At 40.7% G+C, this 23,660-nt stretch overlaps 1 protein-coding gene across 2 annotated transcripts in view; it reads left to right on the forward strand.

Annotated features, from left to right (window-relative positions):
- Nucleotides 1–23,660, forward strand: part of ITPR1 (inositol 1,4,5-trisphosphate receptor type 1) — a 327,875-nt gene that overhangs the window by 202,160 nt on the left and 102,055 nt on the right. For both annotated transcript variants that reach the window (XM_042930020.1, XM_042930021.1), the window contains 2 exons: nucleotides 19,911–20,043; nucleotides 22,065–22,255. In XM_042930020.1, coding sequence (XP_042785954.1) covers nucleotides 19,911–20,043; nucleotides 22,065–22,255 — 324 coding nt within the window. The remainder of the gene's footprint in view (nucleotides 1–19,910; nucleotides 20,044–22,064; nucleotides 22,256–23,660) is intronic.

Below are 23,660 nucleotides of genomic sequence, written 5' to 3' on the forward strand. Positions count from 1 at the left end.
AATGTCGGGGAAATAGTAATAAGACTTTTCATCTACATTCCCAGCGGGAATGCAGACACCTCTTGTGTATCCCAGCGTGCATTCCTGAGTTTTGGATCCAGCTAAGCATACCTGTGGGTTTACTTCTTTCTGGGGAGATGTTGCACAATCCCTGCAGTGTACTAAGAAACTCCCTCCAGTTCTAACTGGAATTAAGGCAGGCAAACACACCATTTCTAGCTGAGATTGGGAAATGGGCAGTCCCTGCGACAGGATACTTCTTGGCATCGGCAGTGAGTAAGGATGTGTAGAGACCCTCACAGTTTCAATTTTGGTCCAATACGTGGGGAAAAAACAACAATCTCATTGTCCCTCACCCTTTGCCCCCCTACTAAAAAAAATCTGGGCCTCAGTTTAAAATCTCACCAGTTTTCATTTGAAGGTAATAGGTCACTAATTATCTTCAAGCCACTTAAGCAGCTTTTTCTGAATTGGTAAATCGACTGATGTCATTGATTTGTCAAAAAACCCAGTAACTCATTGATTAATCTCTGTGAAGAAGCCTTAATAATTAAATCACAGCCTTCTTTTTGAAAGTGGATAGTTACAACTGTATTATTCCAAGTATAGAGGCCTGCAGGGATCCTGATTTCTAACCTAAGCAATATCGAACATAAATATTAGAGCAATTTCACATATGAAAATCTTTGGATAAGAAACATAAAACAGCAAAGTACACAAGCCCTTTAGCAGTATATATTTCTTCACTGTCTCCAGATTACTTGGCTTTTAAATGTCACTCTAAGTTTTAAAAATACATAAATTAAAAGGTGAATGAATGTTGACTAATTAGGAAATAAGTATCTATAACTCAGGAATTTGATGGTGGAAACCTGCTAGAAAAGAGTTTATAAATACAAATGATAGACATGAAGAAACATTGTACAGATGAGAAATGATGAGATGTCCTGTTCATACACACACCTGTATAGGCACCTACGTAGGTCTTGCACTAAAAAAAGAAAAAGAATAGGAAGGAGCTAACAGCAGAGAATACCAGACAAACAAACGGCATTTTTTTTCACAAGATCTTTATTTTTCTTTGAGTGAGCTTTAAGAAATTTTTAAAAATATAATTCCAGTTACAGAAATTCACTCTTCATAATAAGATAGAATCCACCAAAAGGGCCATAACCAGTTATGAATATATTTGTAGCTTTGGGGGCATAAAACTTGATTTTCAAAGGTTGAGACCAGTTTTCTCTCCTTTAGAGTATCTGTTCATCTCTGTGACTGAGATTTTTATAGTAAACTTGGTGTCTCTACTCCCACAAATGTTACAAGTTGTGATTATATTTCTGTTTCTCTGAAGTTTTCTTTTTTATACCATAGAAAGTAGAAAATCTAGGAGTCGAATCTGTTGCTTGGCAGCCAAGTACGTCAGGGTCTTTGGGCTGTGTGGAAGGTATGCTTCCCCACTGGCTTTCCCTGCCTGTTGGTGCTAACTGGGAGAACATCATTACAGACCACGGGAGATACTGGATCTGAGATGTTGTAAAATTGTCTGTTATAAAGCTCATGGAAAATGTTAAAGCCTGGGGATTTAAGAGGGCAGTAGGTGGAGGTTGTTAGGGAAAAGTAAATAGTTGAGAAGAGCTTCTTAGACCCTGGCTCACATTCTTTTTTCAGCTGGTGAAGAAATTAGCCACACCCAGGCAGAGAGGCTTAAAGGAAAGATGGCATGTCTTTCCAGTCTGGTTGGGGGCTGTCATCCCCCTTTATGAAAGTGAAAATACTGCAGGCAAATGTGGGAAATGCCATGCAACCAAGGAAGACATTCCAGAAACCCATGGTAGTCAACAGTTTCAATGCCTATAGTACATACTTAGAATGCTTCTGGCCCTATGCTTTGTGGGAAAATGCTTCTTAACCCTTCACATTAATGGAACTAAAAAGAGTGGGGGGAGGACGTTAAACTATTTCTGTTTCTTCCGATCCAATAGTATTAAATTTGTCCTATTTTATTAAGGCTGTTGAAAATGGTTTTGATGTTTTGCTGGCTGTCCCTATTTGAGTAAAGATGCATGACGTATGGGCAGGCCAGCTCTTTCAAGGGTGGAAGGAACCCAGAGCCAAAGAACTAACCTTTCTCAGGCAAACCAGTTGGCTTTAGTTGATAAAATAAATGAGGTGTTCTTTGGACTGGATGCTCAGGGCACAAGGGCAAGTGTGAAGTCATTTCCGTCTTCCTGGCCCAGTTTTCCTATTAGTTGTCTCTTAAGTGGAATTTGTCCCATGACTACTACCCTTCTGGGATGTGCAGAATTGTTCTGCCTCTCTGCCTTGTCCTGAGTCTTCATGGCCATAGTCTGATCTGGCATTGCTTTGTCCAGCCCTCCGTCCACACACAAGGAGGCCATAGCAGAGAGCTGAAGTGACCTCCCAAGGTCACATGGCTAATGTGTGACAGGATCAAGACTGAAAGCCAGGGTCTTGAATCCCTGTCCTTTCCTCCCACCCCCAACCTGGTTTCCACCATGTTTGTGGACCAAGTTTTCTTCTAAGCCATAATCCTTAAAGATCATGAGAAATAGATGCCTTTATTCATCTCTACATTTTCTTTTTTATTTTTCAAAAACATTTTTTAAATGTTTATTGTTGAGACAGAGACTGAGCACGAGTAGGGGAGGGGCAGAGAAAGAGGGAGGCAACAGAATCTGAAACAGGCTTCAGGCTCTGAGCCATCAGCACAGAGTCCCACGTGGGGCTTGAACCCATGAACCATGAGATCATGACCTGAGCCGAAGTCGGACGCTTAACTGACTAAGCCACCAAGGTGCCCTCATCTCTACATTTTCATTCAACATTTAGGATTATCAAGGTCACAGATAAAAATGAAAGATGAGATCATGATTATTCTGTTAAAAAACGTTGAAACATTGGTGTGCTTATATGGATCTACTTGTCTGAAAAGAAAGCCATTGAGTACTGCCACCCATATTTTACTGGATACGCTAAAACATAACAGAATCACTGTAACACCAACTTAAATTTTTTTTTTTTTTTTTTTTTTTATTTTTGGGACAGAGAGAGACAGAGCATGAACGGGGAAGGGGCAGAGAGAGAGGGAGACACAGAATCGGAAACAGGCTCCAGGCTCCGAGCCGTCAGCCCAGAGCCTGACGCGGGGCTCGAACTCACAGACCGCGAGATCGTGACCTGGCTGAAGTCGGACGCTAACCGACTGCGCCACCCAGGCGCCCCCCAACTTAAATTTTTTTAATGCCATATGTACCCATTAGTGTCCTAAAGTATGTCTTAAATAAAAATAACATTCTTTGACTTCTTATGTGCCAGCCACTATACTAAGCATCTCTTACCATTTGTCAGATCAGCCTCAGGAATATCATTATTGTTATTAACTATTCTTGGGGGAGAAAACTTAGGCTCAGAAAGTTTCAGAAACTTGCCTAGGGTCACACAGCTAATAATGGAGGAACCAGGAATTCAAACTGAGGCAAACACCGTGACTTCAGAGTCCCCGCTCTTCTCCACTGTATCATTTGTGACTGACACCATTTGAAGTTCTCCCACAAGTTTAAGTTTCAATTATGTTACATCATTATGTAAGTGACCTGAGGCAGTGACCCTGACTTTGCTGCATGTAGCAGGACTTAAATATCTAATCTTCAGCTCAGTTCTGACTTCTCACCTATTGAAAACAGTCTTCACTTGATGCCATCTTGCTTTACAAATTATGATTGTCTCAGAGTCATCCAAAACCTGTGGTTTGGCTTAGGTCCCAAAAGAAAGCATCCATTCGGTGAGTAGTCAGTGGTCAGTCCTCTTGTCTTGGTCAGCTCACTGAGAAGTGCCTGTCCAAGAATTATCACGTATGATGCTAAGCTCAGGACTGCTAGAAGATTGTCAAAAGATTTAATCATGATCATTTAGGAATAAAAAAAAAAAAAATCATCTTTATTATGTCTCTAAAATGCTAAGGACCAGCAATGAGTATTTGTCTCATAGAGTGGTAAATATAAAATACATATCAAAAATGATAACCAAAATAATGTTGGAGTATGTTTTTGTATGGTGCCTACAATGATTTGCTATCCTGTGTATTCAAAATTAATAAACTTTAAAATCATATCAAGACTTTACCACCACTCTTTGTATGCAATGCCTACTGAATTCTGCTTTTAATCCACAAATTAAACAATGTCTTTACTTTAAAAAACAACAAAAAACTTCCCATGGCTAAACATCTCTAAAATTTAATCTGAATCTCTCTTTAACTCAAAGAACATCTAAAAGCCCCCTAGACCCATATGCCCCTAGAACATATGTTGTATGTTACATACTGGCTCCTCTGTAGTCTACTGTAGGTTCAAAGAGCTTGAAAAGAAATTCAGAGGCCAAGAATTAATTTGAAAGGGTATCTCAGAATTTATTTAAAATCTGTTTTCTTGAGGTGCCTGTGTGGCTCAAAGGGTTAAACGTCCGACTCTTGATTTTGGCTCAGGTCATGATCTCAGTTTGTGAGATTGAGCCCCAAGTTGGTCTCTGTGCTGACAACACGGAACCTGCTTGGGATTCTCTCTTCCCTCCCTCCGTCTCTCCCTCTCTCCTCACTGTCCTCACTCTCTCAAAATCAATAAGTAAACATTTAAAAAAATTTTTGTCTTCTGATAGTAGTAGCTCTTTTACTACCAGAGAGTTTTTGACCTCAAGTAATGTCAGGGTTTTCATTTCATATTAATTGGCAGAACCTGTTAATTTACTAATGCTTCTTTTGTCTAGGTGAATAAAGTATTTCAGGATTTCTAATAGGAACTTAAATTTGCAAATGTATTATTAGTGAACCATAGTATAAATAACTCGAGGGTCATCTCCCCCCTTAAGCACAATTGTGATTAATGCTCTAGTTGTTTTCTTTTTCTTGAACCTGATGCTAATAAGTCACTTACTTATTAACTAATATCACTTGCGTTGGCTCTAATCATCTTTGGGGGAAAACATTTCTTTTTTAATAATAGTAACCAGGATACGGGGCTTCTAGTCTTAGGATATGTCGGCTGGCCTGCCCCTACATCATTTCATATTTGCTGAAATTGAACCTGGTTCTGATTTAGCCCAAATGCAGTTTAGGCCTCAGATCCCCCCTGAATGGTAAAATGAATGGAAAGAATGAATTTTATCCTCAGCTGAGTTGGTCACCTGTAGTCTTTGGCTCTCCTCTTTCCCATCCTCTTCTGAAAGATTGTGGTTCTTGATTGGGCAGTTTGCCCTTGCTCCCAGCTCAGTGCAAGTTTTCACCTGTGCAGGGGAGAGGGAAGGTGCGCCTCTGAGCTCTTAGTTAAGTGACCTGCCAGGTTTGCTCCCTGGCATGTGAACACGGTGGGGCAGCATCCTGCCCGTCTGTTCCTGAGCGGTGGGGTTGAGAGCAGATGTCACTGTGAGCTGTGGTCGTTAGTGCCCCCGGTGCCTGCACCCCTTCGGAGGGTCACCATGTAACAGTGCTCCACCGTGGGGAACTCAGCGCTAAGAACACGCTGACGAAGTTTCTAATGCTTCGCTTGCTCTTGTTTCCTAACGTTTCCTTCTTTTTCTCCCCCTTTTTTTCTTTTCCAGCTAATTTCCATTGATGAATTGGATAATGCTGAGGTCCTAATTTCATTTTTTTTTTTTAAATGTCCCATGGTGATGTTTCCATGACATCCTTCCAGTGAACACTGTGGTCTGTTCCTTAGTCTTTGCAGTGTCTAGTATCTGACTTTTGTGTAGTGTGCCTTCTGGGCGTGAGTTGAGTCCTTTGTGTCTGTGTTAGCATTTCCCATGAGTTTGTTTGCCATTTGTCCTTGGAGATCCCATCTGAGTCTAGATAAAGATTTTCTAAACTGTGATAAGATTTCCGTCATTCACTGTTTAGAATCTCAACCGAATTTGTGGTTGATGCTGGTTATTAACCTATTCCTAAACTCAGTGTTGATATTCATAAAAAGCTTTTCTATCTGCACATAAAGCACCAATACAAAAAGAAATAACTGCATTCATATAGTTTGAAAGTAGTAAAAGGAGAAAAAAAACAACACTATTTTCTTGGTCCCCATGTTGGAAGGTATTGAGTGTGAGGGGGTCCTAAAAATTTTTGCCAAAGTGCATTGTGAATTCCAAAATACACATTGAGACTTTCCAGCTACAGACTTGAAATGGGATTAGGAATGTATTATTACCACGGCTTTACATCTTGGAAAAATACCTAAAGGTCAAGAAATATAATTGTCATCTGATGGTTTCTATACTTAAGTATCAAATTAGTTTTACTTACCCAGAATTATCCTGGGGACCAATGAGTAGTCATTTTGTTTGGGATTTGGGGATCTCTGAAATATTTTTTGTTTGGTGAATATTTTCAGCATTTCCTGCAGTATATTTAGGTTGCAATAAACATTTGGTAAATGGTACTAGATGTATTAATTTGGGGAATTAAAGTATATAAATGAAAGAGTTTAATTACTTGGCAAATTGAGCGCCCTGGAAAATAATTGTATTAGACTTTTAAAAATCACTTACCTGGCCTACTTTTTTAGATACCTATTATTTCTTTTGACAGGCTAATTAACTCCTTATTTTTGGGTAGGATAGAGCTACCAGATAGAATATGTTGTCTATTCTAATATCCACTACCATCGTTTCAAAAATATTAAGAGATGTTTCAGATGTATGTAGGGAGAGTTTGAATTATAGACTTAAAGCAAGTGATGATGAATTTCACTGTGTTCCTGCAGGAATGGAGCTCAGAGAGGTTAAGTGACTGGACTTAGCTCGCACAGCCAGATAGGCTAAATGGAGGCTAGCACACTGCCGCCTCAGCTCCTCACCTGCTGTATTTGCTGCTCTGCCACAGTAAACTCTGTAAGCAGAGACTTTTCCTTATATTAATCCCACATGAACCCAGGAGGAGGCCATACCCTCTAGGATGAATAGAAGGGGAGAAAAACAAAAGGCTGTGTGGTGGGTTAATTAATAACTTTACCCATAGATATTTTTGCCATTTCCTGTCTGGTTTATTCTCTTCCTGGTGTGTCCCTGAAAAATACCTAATGCCGACTTAGCATGTCAGCACCTTTTGTTACTCGTCTTTCTACCTGGTATTATAAATGCCTCACTGATTTGAACTCTTACTCTTAAATACTGAAGTTGTATTTCTACTTGCTTAAGTACAAATGAAGTCAGAAAAGAAGATCTTCCTTCACCGGAGTCTGCAATGTTATTAATATACTGTTTTGCACCATAGTAATCATTTGATGTGTTTGCTTGCTCGCTCAAGATAGGACTTGGGTATCCTGGCTGGGAGTTTATTGCTTGCTTATGGAAAGATTCCACAGTTGGAGCAGGTGTGTTTATAATTATACTCTAGGAAATAGAATACTGTCTGTTTATAAAAGAAGAATGTTCTGGCAGCCGCTTGGATTCTTTGAAAATTCCCTGAGGAAGCAACTGTGGATCCCCTCTTCGTTGTTACCCCTGGCAACCGTCAGAGCCCTGGGACACCAACATTCTGTCCCCAGTCCCTCAGGCTGTTGGATCTGGTCCTCTAAGCAGAGATGTCTGATTGGCCTTTATCATCAATGGCTGTTCTGGAAACCACCACTGCTCCTGCAGCTTCTACTCTACCCGGCCTTTTGTCAGTGTGTGCTGGTGGAAGCCTGCAGCACACAGCTGGAGTTCTACAGAAGCTTAATGAGAGAGTTCATGCTGGCCCAGGATACAGACAAGGCATCACACCTAACTTGGAAACCACTGTTCCATTCTAAACATGGTGGGGAATTGCCCCCGGAATAGTGTAAGGCATATGTGGTAATCTCATGATACCCTGACTGGGGAAGGGCCACTGCCCTTTGATGATAGAGGCCACTTGGGCATCTCAAAGAAGGAGATGTGCTATGAACGACTCGTAAAAACAAAAAAGAAAAAACAAAAAACAAAACAAAAAAAACCAACACAGCGCCTCTGTGTCTCTGTCAGTGCTCTGAGAAAACAGGGTGAAATGAGGTCAGAGTCATGGAGTCCCTGCAAGGAAAGGGCATGGTATGGGGCCTTCCCAGCTGTCTTGTGGAACAAAATTTCATTTGAAACTAAGAAAAGAGAAGGTTTCTTCCTTCCTTTTCTTTTCTCATTCCTTTTTTCTTTCTTTCCCTTTTCTTTCTTTTCTTTCTTTTTTACTTTCTTTCTTTCTGGCAAATAAACAGGCACAGTCTTCATCCCCCTGATTTTACCTTTTCCTTGGGGTGTTGGTTGAAGGGTATAGATTGGGTGAAGGAGAAAAGGAAACACCATACTTGGGTTCCTTCAGCTCACTCAAAGTTTATAGTTTGATGAATTGTTATATATGTATACACACACTTCAAGGTAGTAGAGATTTCCATCACCCTCAGAAAGTTCTCTTGTCTACCCATTCTTGGCTTTCAATGGACACTAATGATGCCAACAACACTGAGTTATATGAGTAACATTTGAGTGCCCGTTACATTCCAGGCACAGTGCAAGGGGATATGAATATGGTGATGCCCTCACATAAGCACAGCGTCTGCCCTTCTGAAGTACACAGTCCTGTGGGGGAGACGGGCAGTGGTTAAAATTAATGTTCAGTGACAACTGTCAACTATGAGAATTGCTAGCATGAAGAAGTACACGGACTCATGAGAACATAGAGTTTGGGAAACGTCTACCTGAGCAGGGAGGTCTTGTAAGAGCTTAGGTCAGGTAGCAACAAGTGGGTAGCACCAGCAGGTGATCGTGTAAGTCACCTTTCTAAAGTGTAAAGTGCTGTGCTAACTGACCAGATGATTGCGATCAAATACTCCAACTTGAGGTGGAGGCGTGGGCAGAACAGTAATCCACCTCATTTTCGCGTATGTGTCTATGAAAGGAAACAGTGTTTTTAGATAAGTATGTGCTATAGCTCAGTGGAACATGCTGCGTTTCTTCGTATTCAAGATGTGATCCCCATGTAATCACTGTCACTTGGACCCATGGAATCTGCAGAGCCACCTGTGCCAGCTTGGGCTTCCTGCATCACAACAGAAGAGCTAGAGTGGCATGCCCACTTGTTCAGGGTGGCTGCAGCCCGCTAACGTCAGCCCTCAGCTTACCCCACTTTGAGCTGCTTCTGCAAGCAAAGGATGCCACCAACGGAGAATTTTGTAAGATTCACTTGGGGTGGGGGGGGGGGGGGGTGGGGGAGAAGAGAAGAGAAACACAAGAATTATTAAATTTCACCTTCAGGGGGCGTTCTCATGACGTCCAACCCAGGGTGGAGGTGTCCTACTTTTTTACATTGCTGTGAACTGCTGGGTTGGGCACCTGCCAACATTCAGGCGGCAGTTACATAAGAGCTTCTTTTTTTCCTGGAATTTAGGCTCACTGCTGATGTGTGACCTTCAGCAGCAATTGCCAATAAATGCACTGGGGCTGTTTACTGTTAGACACTAGCAACCATAGAACAAGCAAGCTCAATTCAGAGCATACAGAAGCTGTTGCAGAAATCTCTGGATGATTTGAGGTTTTTTAGTGTTTTTTTTTTTTTGGTAGTTTTTTTTTTTTTTAATATCGTGAGATTATTCCACAATAACTGGAATTGTATAATTAAATCAGATGTGTTTTTTAAAAATGAATTTATCTGAGTTCCGATGAACGTGTTCTGTAAAGTAAAGGTGAAACTGTCATTGGGACTAAATGATTTTTACTTCTTTGTTTCTAAAAACAAATACCATTAATAAAGGGCATTGTGTTAGCAAGTGTGATGGTTTTAAATTGTTCTGGTAAAATGCTTAGGTAACCTATGTCAGCTCAATTTTCTTTAAAGCTTTCTGGTCTCTTAAGGTGGGTTTGCATAGGCTCATGAAGGACAGGTTCCTGCAAACATATTTGCAAGCCTGTTCACTGTTGGCTGCTTGGTTGGTTTCCCCCTTTGAGGTTTTGAGTGGGTGAAGAGGAACCAGAGGCTGATTCAGGGGTACTGGAGTTCATACATTCCCTTTGGTGTGCTGATAATGAGGATCATAATGCGCTTATATTTCTTAAACTGTATTCAGTTTCTACTAGGGATGGTCCATGGAAAAAGACTTCATCTTTCAAAGGAAAATTCTAGAAACCTATGGTTAATAGGATGATTTATGTTGATGGCAGCGGAAAACAAAAGGTTTTGTTTTGTTTTTTTTTACAAGGCTGTGGTCTCTGCTAGTCTGTTGGAGGCATACATGAAATGTATGTATGTATGTGAACGGATAGTCTTGTACATACACCGGAAATAGGTGTATAGTCTAGGAAGACTAAGAGCTGTTTTTTTTTGTTTTTTTTTAAGATGAGAAGGTATGATTTCCTTCATTTATAGTAGAACTTCATCCTTTTATAAAGTGCTAGGTACGTCGCATATTGAAAGTGAGCATGCCAGTGTCTTAGAAGCACATAGGTAGTTACCACTCAAGGACCATAGTTGTGATGCCTTGATTTGTGGCCTCATCCAAGGACACTTGGGATTCAGTGACTTGAGATTGATTTTGAATTTGTCTTTCAAAGCCAATCATTTAAAATCTATTTTAGTTTAAATTCGTTTAAATTTTGCTGACCTTGTCTAAAAGCAACGGGAAGACTTAAGATGAGAGAAATAAGAATAGGCAGTAGGGCGCAGTAGTGGGTTTCCAAGTTCAAAACCACACAGCATCAGACTGTTGTGCATCATCTGCTGGTTCGGGAGGCTTTGCCTTGATTGAAGGTGTCAGCACCTGAAGATAGTGACTGATCCTGGGAATAGGGTGGGAAAGACCTGACTTGTCCGAATTCAGACATGACCGTTTTCTCTCTCTCAGCATCCTTCCTTAACATTGAGGATGATGCTTCATGTAAAAAAAATTAATTTTATAATGAAAATGTGCTGAGAAAAATAACCTCATGCATTTACTAAACATTGTCAATTGCTTTTGGTATTTATGTAGCTGTTATTTTATTTGAACAATGTAGCTTATTAGGAATATGCTTCTATTTTTCAAAATTTCAAGTAATTGCCGTGAAGTAACCTCATCCTCAAGGAAATAGAACTGAAATCCTCATAGGAGGGAGTGCTGGCAAAGGCCGTTGGAGTTTTGTTGTTGTTGTTGTTGTTTTTACCAAATTATATGCCATGTATAGTTTGGCCTTTGCCATGCCTGAACTCATTTTATGTCCTAGCAAGTTGTCTTATTTAGGGGACTGGCTCTTAAATGTTATGAAATGAAGTTTACTAAAAATACACCAACGATTGTTTAATGTTTTAACTGGAGGAAACCCTAAAGAATATGTGCTCCAGTCTCCTCGACTGCAGGTCAGGACATGGAGGCCCAGAGAGGTTCAGTGACTGGCTCAGGTTCACATAAAGCCGGTGCCTGGATGAGCTTCTGGACACATGACCCTGTGGAGCACGTTGGGTGTTTCTATTCTGTTTCATGAACGGATAGCATTAAAAAGGTGTCCTTCTGTTTACATAATGATTCCCAAGGCTGCACAACATCCTTTGTTGTCTCAAAAGGCTTCATGAAATGTTCAAGGAGAAAAGATAATTTTAATGTCATTTTTATCTTGGAAATTAATTGCAAAACAAGCATGACAGTGGTCTAAGGAAGCAGTGGACTGACTGTACAATCATAAAGCCTATCAGAGGCCACTGATGCATGAGTGATTAAGAAATAGCCATATACTCCCTATGAGCATACTAAACGTACTCACGATGCTTCTTCGGACACAGAGATGTCAGACAGGAAAATTGACAAAACCGAACCAAACCCCACCACTTCCAGGTTCTCTCTTCTTCATTTCCTTTAACTTTTGTTTGGATTGGGAAAATGAGCAAGACGGTAGCTCTGGGGAGTTCCTCCAGTAAACCCATGCCTAGAATTCTTTTGTTCTAATCATACAGGATCACTATAAAAGGATATGTTAGTGAGAATGTAGCCAGAGATGACATGTTTTTCCATTGATACCTCCAACTGCTCTAAAATGTATGGGCCATTACCTTAATTCTCCTTTTTCTTCTGTGTCCCTTTCGCACTGAGATAGCAAAAATGTTCACACAATGTTAATTCTTTAGCCTAAAGCATACCAAATAAAACAATAAAGTGTTTTCTTGGGTTGTGATATTATTTATGTCTTGAAAAGACCTATAACTGACCTGGCCATACTTCCTTCCGTCTGTCCTGCCACTCTGTGTATCCCCACCCCAACAGGAAGCTCAGTGCTCTGGAGATACATTTTTTCCTTCCCCTGAGGTTAGGGGAGTTGTGCTCATGTCTCAAAATTCTTCTGTCCATTATTGAGTGAGCAGCCCTCTCTATATGTCCACACTGTCCCTGGAGAATTGCTTTAATCTCTGTACTTAAAGAGATCTCCTATATTTTTTTTCTTCATTTTACCTGTTGGAAATAGAAAACAAGATACATCATGATGTTGTATAATAACATTCTCACATCAAAAACATCGTTTCCATCTAGGGGATCAAACCAAGGGGGTGGGTAGCATTGAGCTGGATTGAGACACCACCAGACTTCACAGGTATAGTCCTTCTGTGCTTTCAACACATCCCCTGGCTCACCACCAAACAGCCACAACCGAGCCTCAGTACAGGTGTGCTATGTCACTGGAGCACTGCTAAGGCAGGCCAAGGTCACTCCCTTGCAGCAGGAGCCTTGGCCTCATTCCATAGTCCCAAACTGCACCTTGAACCAGCCAGCCGTGCCCTGTGCGTGACTTTGGTCCAGGGAGGTCTGGGTGGGGTCTGGCAGTTACATCTGACATCAGTTCCCTGCTTGGAGCGCGTGCCCTGTGGAGGACAGATTGGTGGTGCTGTCTTTGGCAACCTTTGGACCCCTGGGAAGGAGACTGCCCCCGAGACCTCTGTTGTCATTACCCACCTGTTCCTCCCTCCCTGCACCTTTGCGGATAGCCCTGGAATAGCTTTTCCTCTCTTGATGATCAAAACACAGGTGTGCAGCGGTTCTTTGTTTGGCATCCTTTTTTTTTTTTAAATACAGATTTGCTCCTTGGTCATTAGTAGTCTTTCGTTTCTTTGCTTATTTCAAATAAATTTCCCTATCTCGGGCCAATTGTTCTTCCAGTATGACCACATTTAATCCAATTTAAGAGAGAAATTATCTATCTCCCTGCCTCGGTTGCTGAAGATGTGGTATAGCCAGGTCACCTCATCTTTGATCTTGCCTTCTGTGTTTTGTCCTTGAGTGTTGGTCTCTGGACTTCTTTGTACCCCACGAGATTCAAATGCCATAACTAACATGATTTGTTTTACTCCCAACTAGCTACCACAAGCTCCGGATTCTGAGAACTCCACAGAGGTGTGTGTTGCTTACCTATATTTGCAATGACAGCAAATATGGGTGCTTCTCAGTTGTCCTGGTTGAGTGTCTGAGTTGTTGTGGGGGAATTTCTGTCCTGGTGGTAGATACAGGAGGGAAGTCTTCTAGCTGGGCTGGGAACTGATGGTTTCTGTAACTGAGGTGGCTCTCTCTGTAGAAAGAATGTTCTGAGTTGCTGGAGGTAAACCAAAGTGTCCCTCCAGGTGAGGAGATAGGGCTCTGTGAAGGCTTTCACACAAAACTGTCTCCCTCTTGAAATGTTCTTTTGAGAGACTCTGGAATGTCAAGACCTTTCTTTTGTTACACAAAATAAATTCTGGGTCCTGTGCAGAGATGATGCACATTTGAAGTTCTGGATATTAATGTATAGTTTTGGTGAAAGCTGCTAATATAGTCAGTTTCACATTGCACTCTTTCCCTTCTTCTTGCTAACCTTGTTAAATGAGGAACTAGAATTAATTAAGGCATCTAAAGTCTTAGAGATGCTTTCTGGGGCGGCATATTTCTAACTATGAAAATTTACTTTCAGAAACTATGATAAAACCACAGTAGGGTAAAGCATGAATGAAGCGCACTATATTTAAAAAAAAAAGTCTAATGAAGATCTTAAAAATGAAACCGATTACCAGGTAGCTGAGTTGCAATGTGGATGCTCTGTAATGATCAGTCTCTAATACGCTGATCAGAGCATGTCACTGTTAGCAGCTTGGATTAGAATGCTGTGTACTGGTGGGTCGGGGAGAGCCAAGGTGCCGTGTATGTGTCTGTTCAGAAGTGTGTGCATTGATGTTCTTATGCATGTGCCATGCAGTTAATGCATGTATGAATTGTGAGGACCTGCCCTGTTATGTAAAAGTACATAATATAACATATGGCAAAAAAGTCATAAGTCTGCTCACTTTAAACAGTGCATCAGGGTTGGGGACAGGACAATTGTTCAGCATTCAAAGTAATCGAGCATTAATATGTGTCTGGGAAAATGTTTTTAAGGGCCTGTAATCCTTTTGTGTAACTCTTTGCTCAGTCTGAGCTCTTGGTGTGTTTCATTTGTGACTGATACTGAAGATGGTCATGTCTGCCTAGTGTTGTACTTAAAATGGAATTTCTGCATGCTTAGCAGGAACTTGAACCGAGTCCCCCCCTGAGGCAACTGGAAGACCATAAAAGGGTACGTAGTCTTGGATGTTGGGAGCTAATGACCATAACACCTCCCTCAGCCATACACTATAATTTAAAGACAGCTTTTGTTGGTGTTGATATTCTTAAAGCGCTAACTGGCTCAGGACCAGTCACAGCCATTTGTATCAGTGAGGGTAACTGGAGAGTCTCCCTCTTACCTACCTATAGGACCAGTCTCAAATAATGACCAGCAAGCTAATAAGCTTTTCGTGACCTCTTTTATTTTTCTGTAGTGGCTTTCTAGTTAGGTGAAGTCATAAATATTTTTTTGTAAGTCATTGATGATCACTATGGGTAATTTATAATAAAGTATAGTGAAAAACTTGGTAATTGTACTACTCAGCTATAAAAACAGCTAACGATATATTTATTCTGCTCATTTTTTACACAGATGTGAATGTGTGCCCTTGAGCATTTTCACTGTCCTTGGGATTAGTCTAAGTGTACAACTTGTGTACCTTTTGTCATTCAATATTATATACGGTCATTTTCTTTGAAAGTCTTTGAACGTTAATAGCTGTCTAAAGTTCCACAAATAAGCAAGTAGTCTGTCATTTTATCCCTTTGATGAAGAAATGAAATGTGTACAACTTTGGATAGATTCCTAGAAGGGGCACTCTTAGGCTAAAGGATAGACACTTTCTTAAGGTGCTGATTATGCATTGCCAAACCATTTTCTACAAGGCCTGTATACATCATTAGCATGCTGACCAATTCATGTTATTCATGTTTGGAAGATAAGCAGATATCCTGGGCTTCTGAGTACTTATCATATACGAGTGACTGTGCTAAGCCTTGTACATACGTTAACTCATCAGTTTCTATTAATGCTGACCTTAACCCAGTGACACGGCCTTCATCCCCATTTCACGCATTAGGAAACTGAGACACAGGCAGCTAAAGTACTTTACTCAAAGTCATGGAGTTAGAACACAAGCAGTTATTGCAAAGATTGCCTTGGAATTGTGGTCTTCAGTGTCCAGAGGGCTTAGGCCTGAGATCAGGGGGCAGCCTGGTGCACCTTTGCTCTGCTCACACGCTCCAGCCCCTGCCCGGTCCCACTTTGTCCCAAATTCTTTCCACTCTTCTGCGATTCTAATTTCTCAGGCTATGACCAAAGAATAGCTCCCAGAGAGTTGGCATTCAACCCTTCCTCTCCAGCATCCTGGATCTCTTGCAGTTCATTGAGCGAGGGCCCCTTGCATTCCTGTGTTTTCTGTCCTTGCCTGTCCTATAAGAATTACCATGGGCCTTAGAAGTAGCTGGTAAGGCCGTTATAGCTGTCCCTCACACCCTGGGTTCCCAGGGGGCACACTGTTGAATGCTGCGCAAGCATGTCAGCTTTAGAATTAAAAACAAGTTTAGGTCTCCCTTTGCCAAGTCCTAGCAGTGTGATTTGGGCCTCAGTTTCTTCTGCTGTAAAATGGGGCCATTAATAGGCTCTACCCCCTTAGGACTGTTCTGCTGGGGTGTGCACGTGAAGCACTTAGCACAATGACTGCTCTATGACAAGGGTTGCTAACTGCTGTAGTTACCTTCCAGCTTGAAACACTTCAGTGATTCGGTATACACTAGTAACAAAAAGCAGGTATGTTAAAATCGAGGCACTACCTTAATGCTGACTAAGATGTGAAAGGCCCACCACTCATGTGAGAGGGTGATCTTTCCTGCAGCACATGATTTTTAAGTGCCTGGAACCTGGGAAGCCAAAAGGTTACCTTTTTCTCTCCTGTGTAAGTGGCAATGTTAACTCCTTAGTGCCTTGTTCAACACTTGGCTATATTTCCACCTGTCCTTAGCCACTGGTCTGAGTGAAATGAAACTTGTGTGAGCAAACTGCAAGGCAGGAGCTTGGTTTCATTACTCTACATCACTGGTCTACCATTTTTACGGTTTTAAAATCACACTTCCTGCAAAAGAAACTCTTGGCCTTTGCCTTTACTCAGTCTTAGGTAATAATGTGTGTGTGGAGTTACTTACCAAGACAAACATCTGATACTTGTTTGTGTACTACAGGTATAAACTGCTGGGAAAAAAATTACTCTTATTTTTTAAAAAGGGCTGCATGGCCAAATATTAAAACTGAAGAAGTAAGGTTATTTGGGGAGTTTGGGGGTTTTGTTGTTGTTGTTGTTGTTTTTCCTTTTTTGCAGTCAGGTTTCTGAGCCTAGTACCCTGAACAGTTTTGTGCTCTTGAGTAATTTATATCACGATGATTAGGAAGGCTTTTCTCTGCGGATTTTAATTTTTCCTAAATTAAACCACTGGCTCAGAAAACAGAATTTTTCTTCAACCTAAGTTTTTACACTAGGGATTTGCATAACTTTTTATAATGTTGTCCATTTTCTTTTTTCCTTTTTACCTAAAATTATCAATCTTTATTCTTTCAGAAAAAGGAATAAATCTCAACTTGTTAAAAAAGAAAAGAAAAAAGGCAAATCCCACATGCTCTGTGGGTTTTTTTTCCCTTGCAGCTTAAACTTTTGTGTGTGTGTGTGTGTGTGTGTGTGTGTGTGTGTGTTTGTGGAGAGAAGGTGAGGTGAATATGTGCCAAAAACCTTATAATTAAAAGGGAAAAAAAATAAAAGTTCGTAGGGTAGAATGTACGTGTGTGTGTTTTTCCATAATTAGCACATTTCATGATATTCTCTTATGGGGGAAAAATGTACCATTTGATGCATCAGTTGCTATGGTAACTGCCAGGGTTTTTCTGTGGAAAGAGAGACAAAATGGTAATGTGAGATCCCTCTGTAACTTCAGTTGGCGTCCAAGCTGCATAAATGTGAAGTTCCTGTTCCTGGAGTCCACGTGTTCCCAGATGGCATGTGCTCCTTTCTTCACCTCCCGCTTGCTTGATTACAAACTGACCATAGTCTTGCTAATTCCCCTCGAACTCAGAAGTGGAAAATCTGAGTCTCTCCTTCCTTAAGTGGGATTATAGTGCAAAGGCTGGGGTTGACAGTTGCTTAAAGATGCGTGTTTGTCAGTTGGTCACAATCGCCCTGCTTGTGACTTGACCATTCCACCCTACGATCCTCCAGATGCTTTTGCCAGGAAGGCTATATTGGCTGTCTTCTGTGATTGCAGCTCTTAGGTCTCAACTCTGTTGTCAACCTCCCAGTCCCTGTGCTGCCCAAAGGGATCCAGTTAGAGACTTGGGGTGGTTTACTGTCAACCATTCCCTATTGTGGAAATTCAGTCTGTATGTTACTGAAAGAAAATCAAATAGATACATCATTATGTTGAAAAAAAAGAAATCATATTCAGTCTCCTGTTACCTTCAATGCGGAGGTAACCTTTTCTTTCTCTTTTTCTTTTTGAGTAGGCTTTTTTGAACTATCCTTTGAAATTTGTATTTCTCTTATGAAGTCAGCCTTTCAGTAGTATTGACATTTTAACAATATTTATTCTTCCAGTCCAGGAGCATGGAATGTTTTTCCATTTTTTTGTGTCTTATTCAATTTTCTTCATAAAAAAAAAAAAAATGAAGTCACCCTTTCAAATCACCATGCTCTCAGTGACTGCTTTGGAGAGTATCGATGTGTTTGTACTGGTCCTGGAGACATAAACACCAGCAGAGCTAAACCTTTATAACAAAAATGTGGTTTTCTAAGCCACTAAAGACTACTGTACCAAATGTAGTCCATTTAAAAAGTACGTGAAAATCTCAGAAATAACTTCCCCATCGGAAGCAACTCTTGGAATTTTGTATTTACAGTTGTTCAAGGTGGGAAACAAGTCTTATGAGCTAATAGAAGCACCATTCTTTGCTGAACTACGATGAGAGACATTTGTGGGTGGAATGTATAGAAGAAAATAGAGATTTTTCCATTTCCTGAGCTTTGAATTAAGAATCAGTACTGCCCACCCCCTCCTCTCCTGTTTATCCCATCCCAGTTTGTCCCTGGGGTCTTTGACCAACCGCATGAATTGAGAAGAAAAATTTGGCAGTGTAGCCCTAAGACCTTACATGATTTTGGCGCTGAATTAAGGAGTTTTCTTCCTTTCTCCTTGGTTCCCTGGTCCCATCTCCCTCTGGCCCCTAGCCTCTCTGCTACTCTCAGGGACCTTCCTGGCCTCCTGTCTGCTCCATCCCATCTTATTTTGCAGACACCCTACTTGAAGTCTCCAGACCTATTCTTGGAGCTAATTAACAAATCACTTTAAATTCTACTGGCTCATGTTACCGTTGCAGGTCTCTTCAGAAGAACTCTTGAGCCTCTATTTTAGACACCTGCTATATTTCAGCACGCCTTCTCTCTGCTAGACTTCTCACTTACCCCTCCTGATGATGTGCCAGAGGAACTCCAGGCCTTACTACTTTGTCCCTGGGAAAGAGTGTGGGGGAGAACCATACAGCCTCTGACTTTCAGAAGCTTCCAGACTGGGAGGTGTCCTGGGAGTCACTTAGCATAACTGAAAGTGGAATAGAGCTGAGAATAAAATCCTGCTGCTCTGTGCCGCTTTGCCAATGTCCCCGCAGTGTTAGAGAACAAATCACAGTTTTATTTATTTATTTTTTTGGTTGGAGTTGTGTGAAAGAGATGTTATGTCTTCTGTCCAAGATTCTTTTGATGGTTATATTTTTAAAACATTTTATTGCAGAAATGTTCAAATACATACGAGAAGAATCAGAAAACTTTTAAGAAGCCACATGCATAACTCGGCTTCAACAACCATCAACTCCTTGCTGCTTTTGTCTCATTTATATCCCTACCTATTCCCTTCCCTTATTTCAAAGCAAATGTCAAATGTCGTTTCATCTATGGTGCTTATTTTTTGAATGATGTGTCTGATATCTGCCACTTATTTTCCATAGCATTTTTCTTCACCACTTGACCCATTGACTGTTTCTATTAGAAAGGCTTATGTTCAGCTTATCAGCTTATCATATCATTATGCAGTGTTACTTTTATGTCTTAGTATTCTCTTACAATCTTATGAATAACCCTGTGCCTGGAGTAACATTTTTATATTGCTATGTGAAAGGTGACCTGTAAAAGTCTCTTTTTGTCTGAATTTTATTGGCTTACTCCAAGGGATTTTTTTGTTTTTGTTATTGTTAGTTACCTTTCAAAATTAATGTTCTGTATTTATCACCGTGAGAGAGAGTACTTGAGATACTTAGTATTCTAGATTGCTGCTTTTTTTTTTAATGATGTGGTTTCCTGAGAAAATATTGAAGAAGTTAACTTTACAGTTTCCAAATGCTTTTATTAATAATTTATTTTTTCACTGAGTGAAACTGAGCCAATTATAACTGAGTACCTCTGTGTTTTTTGAATATTAGTAGCTTAGTTATGCATTGAATTCAGAACCTGATTTCATTATCCTGTTTGAATTAAGGGTGAGGCGCTCAGGCAAATTTTGGTCAACCGTTACTATGGAAACATCAGACCTTCAGGAAGAAGAGAAAGCCTCACCAGCTTTGGCAATGGCCCGCTGTCACCAGGAGGACCCAGCAAGCCTGGGGGAGGAGGTAGGCTGTGTTGTGTGCTAATTAGCTGCACGTGTGAATTGAGTGTGCCACGTAAGAGCTACATGTTTCTACTTAACAGGTTGAAACTCTGACAGATGAATTTGGGTTGCCAGTGTGTTTTCTAGCAATTCATTTTGCCTTTGGTCTACCATCAAAGTGATAGCTAAAAATATTTCCCTGCAATTAGATATTGGCTAAGACTCTTGCCCCTCTTTCCAGTACAGCAACCCTCTTGGTGATTTTTGAATGACTCAAGGAACTTGATTTCACTGCCTGTTTTCTTGTCATTAGGAATCATTCTTCCCATTAAATAACAATGACGTTAGCAACAAGGATGGCAAAAGCTCACATTTATGTTATAAATGAGTGCCAGGGCTCTCCTAAGTGTTCTACATTCTTGTTTGCTCCTCTGAGTTCTCCATTCTATGGTGGGTAGTGTTGCTGTCCCTTTTTAACAGAGAAATTGGAAGCTTCTTAGTGACTGGCCTATAATTTGAACCTTGATAGAGCTAATTCTAATGCCTATGCTGTAAGCCTCCCAAACTCTTAAGAGAGTTTTTCTCCCCACTACAAAAAAAAAAAAAAAAAAAGTCCAGAATTGCATAAAAGTAAATCCTTAAAGATGTTACAAAACATGGTAAGCACAATTACAGGTAAAAGTTGCAAGTACATTGAACTCATTGTGGGTATTGATTTGAGTTTGGGGTGGGAGCTCATTGCTTGAAGCACAAATGTGACTTGTCTGATTACCTATCTCTAATGAAGACTGTTACGGACTGCAGATTCTGTAAGTAGCACCAAAATATTTGGTGATTAATAAAGTTATCCTAGCAATTTCTGGGAAAGAACCTTGAGTTTCTCTCCAGATAAAAACTTGAAACATATCTGCTCGCTTCATGGGGTTGAGCAGCTTCGGTGACGACACACTTTTCAGACCATTTCAGGAACAGGACCTTCTCATTTCATCTGAAAGTTCCCAGGGATTCTCAAGCAGAAGTTCCTCACATAACATCTCAAAACGATTTCACTTTATTTTCTGTAGTGGGGTCACTCCACAAATATGAGGCCTGGGGAGGCATTATGAGGGTGTTTGGGTGTTTAGAAATGCACCAGAGACCAATTCTGCTTTAAAAAGCTGTAAAAGAGAAGATCAGCAACCCAATTTGTACTCTGCACTATGGATGTAATGGATCCAGATAGTCAAGACAAGCAGTGTAAAGGAGGTGGCATTTGAATTGAGGTCTGCAGGGAAGGACTGATGGCTGATTTTCTTTTTTCTGAAATTAATCAGTGTCCCCACGTACATTAATGTTTCAGTTATTGCCAATAATAGTGCCAGTCAAGTTCGTAAATAGGCATTTTCTAAGCACAGTTGGAATCCATTCCACTAAATGACACAGGCCATGTATTGTTAAGTTTATTCATGTCATCTCAAGCTCAGTATGGATGGGAATTTCATTTGTTTCCTCCACTCTCCTATCCCCAGCTCTTGGCTCCATGCCAAGCATGGAGTAACTATTGATTGAATGAATGAACAGGTAAATTACGGGAAAGAATGAGTCTGGGGTTAGCTAGGGCGGGTTTGTTAGAAACAGGGCTAAAGTGAATGTTACAGTCTTTGTTTTCTTAGGAGTGTTCTAAGACATGTATGAGTTTGATTTATCTCTTGAACTCAAACTAGTTCTTGATAATTCTGCACTAAGTCACTGTGTTTTAATGCTAGGGAGAGTCTTGACTGGATGGCTTTGGGTCTCTTGCTGGAAATATATCCTTCTTCATCTTACCTGCCTACATTCAGTTACCATCTCTGCTACTCACAAGCTGGGTGTCCCCCTTGAAGACCAGTGACTTCACCTCTGTGCTAATAATTAGTACCTTCCTTGTGGGTTTTTTTTTAAGAAGGTTGAAGGAGATAATACTGTTACAATGTTTAGTGCATTAAGTGTTGGTCTATAGTAAGTATGCAATACACGTTTGCTGCTCTGATTGTGGTTAATAAGAACAATATTCCATCTTCCTAGCGGGAGGCTCTGGGTCCAGCTCCACAAGCAGGGGTGAGATGAGCCTGGCTGAGGTTCAGTGCCACCTCGACAAGGAGGGTGCCTCTAATCTGGTCATTGACCTCATAATGAACGCATCCAGTGACCGAGTGTTTCATGAAAGCATTCTCCTGGCCATTGCCCTTCTGGAAGGAGGCAACACCACTATACAGGTAAGAAGGCAGCTTTGTTTCTGTGTGGCATCCCCACTGAGCAGGAAGAGAATCTGTTCTGGGAGCCAGGCACCTAGGTGATGCCAAGATCTTCTACAATGGAACCCTCGTTCTTAGAGTACAAAATTCTGTTCTTCTGAAAAACGAATTCTACCAGTATCTTCCTTGGTCATTCAGTCATAGTTTAGACTTGGTTTCAAAACACGAGTCACATTTGAAAATGATAAACTGCTAAGGATGTATGAAGAAAATTGGTCCAAGATCTGGGGCATGGTAGGATGCCCATAAATGTTTGTTCAATGAATGATTGAATGAAGTGTATTTACTTTTTTTATCCAAGATCATAGAGGATCCCATCAGAGGATGACTAAAAAAGAGTTTAGACTGTGTGTGCTATTTGGATTTAATTTTTATATCTGTAGATAATGGCTATAAATTTCCCTACCTTTGAAGTGAAAAGCTCAATACAGCCATTTGAACTAATAACACCAATTTGTACTAACTGGGAAAAGTCAGGTGAGGTTAGTCAAAGAGGTGTAGATGATTTTTTGTTAGCTGGATATATATTTTAAAACAATAAAAACTTGATAGAATTCTTGACAGAAGTCCTTAATAAGTCAATTTTAATAAATTTAATAATATATTTAAAATTTTCACGTAGAAATGACAATTAAAATTATTTCTTTAAATATTTTATCCCGTTCATCATGCAGTCTTCCTTCTTTGTTGGCTCTTGAATAAGGGTTTGCTCACTGTGTGTGTGTATACACATTTTGATTAACAGCTTTATTGAGATATACCAATACGCCATAAAATTTACCCTTATGTGTATATTTGACATTAAATTCTTGGGCTTGAACTTAAATTCAGAGTCTTGATCAATGGAGTCTTGGTTCTTTGTGCAAACCAGCCAAGGACATGCCTTGCTGTGGGGAGGTTTGCCTGGGCCAGGTTGAATTTCAGCCCCTGCTCATTCTCCCAGACGCCCTGCTGCTTGAATACGCTGTGCAGCAAACTGTGGTGGTCCTGTCTTCTCACCTCCATTCCCTGCTTGCCCCAACACACAATTCTGAAGTTCATTATTAGGCACTTCCCTAACTGGAGATTTGTGCCAGGGGCAAAGTCCAGTGCTTGCCTGAGTCATCACTTGCACCGGAGTTGTGACAAGTTGGGATTGCTGATTTTGTCACATGTGAGTCTGACTGCGAGCGTGGATGGATCCTGTGGTCATTCTCCTGAGAATAGGGCCCACTTATTGCCCTGTTGGAATGGAAGCAGTGTCAAACACTCCTTGTTTTTCAACCACCTGATTTGCATTGACTAGATCAGTTGAACTAAACATGTATTGAGTGCTTTGTGTGTACACAGTGCTTTAGTAGGAACTATAAGGCAGTGGTTTGTAGAC

The sequence above is a fragment of the Panthera leo genome, chromosome A2, assembly GCF_018350215.1.
Source record: "Panthera leo isolate Ple1 chromosome A2, P.leo_Ple1_pat1.1, whole genome shotgun sequence".
In the NCBI taxonomy this organism is placed as follows: domain Eukaryota; kingdom Metazoa; phylum Chordata; class Mammalia; order Carnivora; family Felidae; genus Panthera; species Panthera leo.